At 38.6% G+C, this 7,345-nt stretch overlaps 1 protein-coding gene across 2 annotated transcripts; it reads left to right on the top strand.

Annotated features, from left to right (window-relative positions):
* The first annotated feature begins 2,778 nt into the window (after positions 1 to 2,778).
* On the top strand, positions 2,779 to 6,713 carry ptges3a (prostaglandin E synthase 3a (cytosolic)). 2 transcript variants are annotated; one of them, XM_061074894.1, is made up of 8 exons: positions 2,779 to 2,912; positions 3,780 to 3,893; positions 4,790 to 4,859; positions 4,953 to 5,051; positions 5,238 to 5,327; positions 5,428 to 5,472; positions 5,611 to 5,635; positions 5,754 to 6,713. In XM_061074894.1, coding segments are annotated over exons 1-8 (447 nt in total). In that variant the 5' UTR covers positions 2,779 to 2,910; the 3' UTR covers positions 5,756 to 6,713. The 2 variants fall into 2 exon arrangements, with proteins under 2 accessions (XP_060930877.1, XP_060930878.1); XM_061074895.1 differs by having other exon boundaries at positions 5,614 to 5,635.
* Positions 6,714 to 7,345: the final 632 nt, after the last annotated feature.

Here is a 7,345-nt window from a genome sequence, read left to right on the forward strand (position 1 = left end):
TATATACCCACTCCTGCAATATGCTATACAATCAAATAACTATCTGTGCCTCAACACTACATAAATGAAAACACAAATTATAAGAATTTCCTGATTCTTATCAGCTTCATCATTACACCTCGTGTTTAAAGTTTCTTAAAAAAAAGAAAAGAAGTAAAAATCTGTTTTCTTCTCTCAATTAGAAAACAATGCAAGGACATCTGGAAAGTTAGAGGCTTAACTCTGCAGCAACATTGCAGGAGGCACCAGCAGAGCTTTCACTGAAACTATGATATAATCGCTCTGCCTATTTGGGTTTTTGGTTATATTCAGGATTTGCTGACAGCGGCAGTCTGCTCCTGCAAACTTTAGATCGCTTTGCTGGCAGTATTTAGGCAACATCACGCAATATATTTGACATCACTTCTCAACAAACATTTAATCAATCTGTATTTGAATTTAACAGGTATGTGTCATGTAGTTTTTCATATCATCTGCTTCTATCGTTTTAAAGGACACTTGATCAACTCCATAAGTGGTACCATTACAATCAGGGAAGTCCTTGTAAGGTGAATACTATACAAGTTTTTCAATTTTAAATGGGCAGGAAGATATTAGCCCAAGTAAAATAGCACTCAGTGGAGTGCATACCTCCCTCAAACAGTCCCTTTATAAAAATCACTTTTACATTCACTGTCTCAGGACATTTTATTGAATTCGACAGAATTGCACACACAAAAAACATCTATACCCTCAACAAATCTGCGTTTTTCATTAAGAAATTAATTATTCCGTACAATTTTTGGAAAAATGCTCTACCTCCCAAAGGAAAGTGGTAAAAAATAATTCATGGATTTGTCCCCTGATGCAGATTTGCATAAAAATGTACCACATGTCCCACCACTGTGCAGAATCTCATTGAAATTGGTTTGGTAGATTTTGTGTAATAAACAAGTAATAGTAAACAAACACTATTGAAAAAACAACCTCCTTGCTAAAAAATGTACGGATTCTGACACTAAACAGGACTATGAGGAAATGGAATAAACCCGGACCTAACTGCAGAATGTTATCTTTCTCACCACCAGATAGGATTTCCCCTTCTCCTAAAAATTTATTAAAATTTGAACAGAGAAGTTCAATTGTAAACTCTAACCACAGCCCTTCCTATGGTCAACAAAAAAAATCTATTTTATTATCTTCTCCATTCCTGCATCTGTTGTGTGTCTTTTCTCTTGTTCTTGAAAAGAGAAATGTCCAGCACAAAGTGATCAAAGGTGGAAACACAGACAGGTTATTTTTCACCAGTAACCTACATCCATCTTTACTCTGCACCAAGCTTTTCTAATGTGCCCTTTTCTCTGATTCACACACTGCCGCTCATGTAGAAGATTGTTCTTCTACCTAAGATTCCACCTGTGTTATTTGTGGCTCAATTGCCAGGTAACATTTCCCACATTTTCTCACTCACTGCCTCACAGTGGGGATACACGCAGTGGTACAGTCCAACAGCTTGAAGCTGCTCCCACAGTGACGTCAGCCTGAGAGCCTCCATGTTTTCCTCTAAAGTTACCAGTCATTTTCCATTTCATTTTCTGATGCTTGAATGCGTTGGTCCACATGAAAAAACACATGGAAAAAAACAGCAGTTATTAATATCTATATTATATTAATCACATCTGTCAGAAAAATAAATAGAATATGGGAATTTAAGGAATTCCGAGAATACATTTAATTTTAGCTAGGACATTTTATAAAGTCAATTAAACAGTTATTAAAATGAAATCATTGTTAGATGTATTGACTGAAAATACTAACTCGTCTTATACTACTTCTGTAATGAAATAAAATGCCTATAGTCCTACAGGCTCTCAGTACATTTAAAACTTGAATCAGTACAAATAGAAGCAACTTGACAAAAAAAACAATAAGTATCCAACGAATATAAACTATACTTAAAGCATCAAATTATTTGAAGTACATTAAGGTTTTATTGATTGTCTCTTGATTGTGGAGAATAATACGTGCTGCATTCCTGGTGTCTTTTAAATCCCTTCTTAGATAGAGAAAAATCGAAAATTTATATTTAATATGTTGCTGGGTTGTATCACAACAAACCTGAGATTAGGCGAATCATATTCACTTTATCTTGGTATTTTATGTTTCCTTGCTTTGTTTGTAGCTGGCTCCACTCAATTGAATCTAGTTGCTTTGTAACTAAATAAGTATTATTATTATTATGATTATGATTATGATTATTATTATTATTATCATCATCATCATCGCTGTGAGTGCTGACCTCCACCAAATGGACCTGATTAATGTTTTTCCAAGTGTTACTCATGCAATAGTTAATTTCCAATTCATGGCCTTAAAACTATATTTTTTTGACACCTATACAAGTCTGGAGGAGGATAGTTGATGCACCTCAGCTGGACCATGCACTTATTATAAGAACTATATTATACATGATATAAGAAAGTCTCATAATACAGTTATGAGTGGCAGGCCATATATCTTGCAAATGTTCGAAACTGAAGTGTGATCTATCAAAGTATCCAGACCCAGATAATGCATGAAACCTGGGACCAGTGTTCTCTAACATTCACTTTATCCCTCCTCTAATAACGTGCATCGTTCTTTGAATGATGCACATGGTACAATCACATTATTACCAATGTCTTACACCTGACCTGTCTCCCCTCAGTGAAAATCTGCCCCTGATGGTTTCTGGCTCCAGTGGTCGCGTCTCATGCACGCTGGTGAAACCCCTTGACGTCACGCCGGAGCCAAAGCACGTGATCCAGCTGTCGGTGTGCACGTCACTGAGCTAACTCCACTAACGCGGTTTCACGGATCTTTTAGCTGCAGCCTGCTGACGCTGTGAAACCATATCGTGCACCGAAGAGAGACCTTCATTCCCCTGTGAAGATGTAAGTGTTCACTGCGTGCCCGCGGAAGGTCGTTGCTAGCTAGCGTAAAGTCTTTGCTGCAGTGTAGTGGATCCGCCTGCTGACGTTAGCCAGGGGAGCTAGCACACGAGTTAGCCTAGGCGAGTGCCGGACTAAAAAGGCACAACACGTCATTTAAAAAAAGAAAAAAAAATACCCACAGCTAAATTACCGTAGGCACATTGCAAACTGTCACAGCCACAAGTCGAAATACATACTACTTTTGTTTACTTGCGTTAGCTGAGGTGACGTTAGCTAGCAGGCTAATTCCAACCAACATGACGGGGGTAATGCTAGCGCTGCAAAAGCCCGGTGTCATGATTAGCCGGGGAAACGAAAGCTTGTGTTAGCTTTCGTTTCTACTCTGAGGTGCTCACCGAGGAGAACGTGTCTTCTACCACAAGCTGCCCCACTACGAAGGAACGTACACCTCCAAACCATATGGCTCCCATCTGTATAACTATAGACCTCACTGCGGAGGAAGCCTTTTCCAACTCTCTAATTGCGCTAATCTAATTGTGGCTGTGGTATATGTCTACTATCTGTAATGTAGTATAGGAGGATCCACCATTTTGATTAGGGCGTATCGTGATAAGTGTTCTTATCACACAAAACTAGTTATTGGATCAAATAATGATGGGTGCTTTTCAGGCTCTCAGGCTGTTCTTGAATGAATGAGTGAAGCTTCCATCATCAAGCATGACCTGAGATGAACTGCAACCTGTGAACGTGAATCATTAGAGCAGAATATGAACATTATACACCCGACACACACATCCCTCTGTCAGATCAAGATGTAAGATTGTCCTCATGTCACTTATTCCCTCTCTCTCTCCTCTTTGTCACCAGGCAGCCTGCAGCAGCTAAGTGGTACGACAGACGGGACTGTGTTTATGTAGAGTTCTGCGTGGAGGACAGTAAGGAGGTGAAGGTACAGTTCGACAAGACCAAAATAGATTTTTGGTAAGTAGCATTGATTACTCATTAACTGACCACTATTATCTTAAGAAACTTTATCCCTTATTTGAATAATCCAGACCCTGTATATGTATATGGGATCCTAAGTCCGTACTAGGTGTGTGGGTTCCTAGGAAGTTTCTAGTTTCCACGTCACACTGAGTTCATTTGCAAAAGGTCTCAAATCAGGTTCCAGACTTGTGATGTCATAAAATCATTTTGTCTTAAGCAGAGATTTAAAGTGTGCACATTTCCCCCTTGAGCAGATGAACGTTGGCGTGAAGCTGCACATACACCTGCTTTTACGGTGTAGATCAAACATCAAAAATGCAGTAAAAAAAAAACAAGATCTGTTTTAGCCCGAGGTCCTGGGGCAGCGTCATATTGTAAACCATTGTAAGGCATGCTAAACATGTAGCCACATACACATGTAGCATACCCACTTAACAGGAAGAAAGTTGGCTAAAAGCTATTGAAAATAATTTTTACCTTAACCAAACACAATTTCAACACCTAGCAACAAAATGAGCATAAAGCAAAAACACACTGAAGCTGCTTTCAGACATGCACTGAACTCCGGAGAATCTCCGTACTCTCTGTGTGAAAGGAAAACTGCCGATAAAGTTTCGTCCCTAATTCTCTGGACTTTGGAGAGCGGCCTGAACATACTTCTACTAAAACCAGTATTACTTTGCTCTGCTTCACTATTTCAGCGTTAACCCTGAGTACAGTAAATGTTGATATGTTGTTCTATGGCTTATTGTTAGGTGGAAAATAAATCTTTATTTATGCTGTAGCCTAGCTCCATTGGCCAAGTGTTTAATAGTGTATGAACAGAATTGTTGTCTTCAGTTGTAGTTGAATGTGAAATATCAGGTTTCCTTTTCCATTTCTTCTTACAGCTGTCTTGCTGGAGCAGATAAAATCAAGCACGAAAATACATTGGACCTTTTCGCAGAGATCGACCCCAAAGTATGTTTTCTATCACTTGTAGTCATAGTTGTAGCTCCACCATGTGTTGTATCTGTTTTAAACCCTTCATCAAACTCTTTCTGTTACCTTCAGGGATCTAAACACAGACGCACTGGCAGGTCTGTGTTGTGTCGTTTGCAAAAAGCAGAGGGTGGGAAACCATGGCCACGACTCACCAAAGACAAGCCAAAGGTAAACTTCTGCCATTAAAAGACTTGTGGATCCACAATAGTGTCAACCTTTTGGTTTCGATGTGTTGCACACCAATTCTAAGTATAGAATGCCCTCTATCTGTACACCTTGTAAATATCAGCTGGAGTAAAGTGAGTACATCCCAAATATCGCCTTGCTCAAACATTTGAATCTATCATCTCTTAGTGCAACTGGCTGAGTGTGGATTTCAGTAACTGGAAAGACTGGGAAGATGACTCGGATGAGGATTTGTCGAGATATGACAAATTCTCAGAGGTAAGCCCCTTCAATATGCCCAGTGCGTCAAGTGTGAGTATGTCCAGATGTACTTTAGTGCCGACAAACTGATTGCTGTCTCTTTTGGGGGTTTCTCTAGATGATGAACGGCATGGAAGGAGATGATCTATGTGATCTAGATGAGGTAAATAATGTTGTTTCACATATATTACATTTTTGATATGGTTCGTATTATTTATTACAGTGAGCGGTGTATTTTAATCAAGTGAATATAAAGACGTTTAGGAAGAAATGTAATTGTGACTTCTGCTTTTTGTTGCAGCAGTCTCCAGACGGTGAAGCTGAATGTAAGTTCTATACCAAATGAGCTGTCTAACAATGTTATCCGCTGTAATACGTCAATTATGAGATTCAATTCTAATGCTGTTGACACGCATCACATCTTAAATTTTCTCTCTGTTTCAGAAATTCCCGACCTTGAGTAGGTCATTACGAAAGCCACGGCACTAGCAAACAAAGCAAGTTGTATGTCTGTTGAGGAGAGAGACTGGGCACGAGTTGGCAACCACGTTGGAGAAGAAACGTCATCTCTCCACGCTGTTTCCAAAGCGAAGCCGCTCAAGGAGTGACTAGGAGTGACTGTTGGATAGAGACATGCACACAGATCCGTAGCGACATACAGTGCTGTGCTTTGGTGTTCTGTTCTGCATGGACAATTCTGTTCAAATGAAAATGTTATTGTTAAATGACTGTAATGAGATGTGCTGATGTCTTACAGCGTCTCTTTTTATTTGCGATGTCGGGCTAAGAATTGATCATTGTGATTATTAATGAAGAAAGGAAAACAACTTAAAATGCCTATTTTCAAAAAAAGTAGATTTTTTTAATGACAGATTTCCCCCCCTTTAATGTTTGTATTGTAAATTGCACTTATAATGTTTGTTAATTTAAAACAGAACCTGAGTTCTGCTTGCGCTGGATTTTCCAATGTATGCCAGGATCTGAAAATGTTAAACAAAATCAGGTTGTCATCATATTTCAGCATTTAGAATAATAAACAGATATGCTTGTGCAGCAGTTGTGTTGAGATTATGGTAGAAGAGTGTTTGAAACTTTGCATATAGTACCTTTTGAGAAGGTGAGTTTTCCGGTCTGTCAGTGTACCAAACATTGCACATTGTCACAGGTACACAAGTTAATTTTCTTCCAGAAGCATATTGCGTAGAGGGAAGAAATCTTATGTAGTTACCCAAAAGTTCCCAAGTAGTTAAAATAGTGGAGGTTGTAAATGTCACATACACTAAAACTACGATTTTGAGGCTTTCTTGTGTTTATTTCAACCTGTGTTGAACACTTTTGAGTTTATTATGCTGTGGGAGTTCAAGCATACATTTCTAATAAACTGCCTCAGATTGTTGAACACAAGGTCTGAGTATTGACCCATCAATTTTTCAAAAATGTATTTATTTACACATAAGAATAACGTAAGTGAAGGTTGAGGAGAGAAAGAAAGCCAATGTGATCATTCCAACTCACATTTAAGAAACTGCAAAATTGTTAGGTAGAAAAGGATTCCACTACCAATGAGTGACAAACTGATTATGATATGTGTAATAGCCATATCAAGTGAATTTCCAAAAGATAAGAGTAATCCCCAAGACTAAAGCAATTTGGGAAGGCACTAACCTGACCATATATACATTGAAATAGTTTTATTATAATACGTTGTCCATATTGGCTGTTAAATTATTACAATGTCCAAGAAAATATTTAAGATGAATCCAAGCTAATATGTCTCATTGGTTTGAATAACATTAGTCAAGTGGTGGAAAATAAACACTTGATTTGCCTCTAATCAGCGAGTTGAAGCCTCTAATCAGATGAACATAAGAATTCTGTCACATTGATGAAGACTTCGGACTTTGTGCTTCATCTGTTGCCAAAGGACAGAATGTCCTCGAGGCCAGTACGAAACAAGGAGGAACAGTTCCAGCTACTACTGAACGTGAGCGTTTTGCATTAAGCCGGAGCAGATGTGAAATGTCACTACATAACCA

The sequence above is a fragment of the Limanda limanda genome, chromosome 7 (genome assembly GCF_963576545.1).
Source record: "Limanda limanda chromosome 7, fLimLim1.1, whole genome shotgun sequence".
NCBI classification, from domain to species: Eukaryota; Metazoa; Chordata; class Actinopteri; order Pleuronectiformes; family Pleuronectidae; genus Limanda; species Limanda limanda.

Bases quoted from the DNA above. Each gene is read 5' to 3' on its own strand.
- ptges3a (XM_061074894.1), top strand. The intron at 3,894-4,789 runs GTAAGTAGCATT...TTCTTCTTACAG, and splicing joins AAGACCAAAATAGATTTTTG to CTGTCTTGCTGGAGCAGATA. The intron at 5,473-5,610 runs GTAAATAATGTT...TTTTTGTTGCAG, and splicing joins ATCTATGTGATCTAGATGAG to CAGTCTCCAGACGGTGAAGC.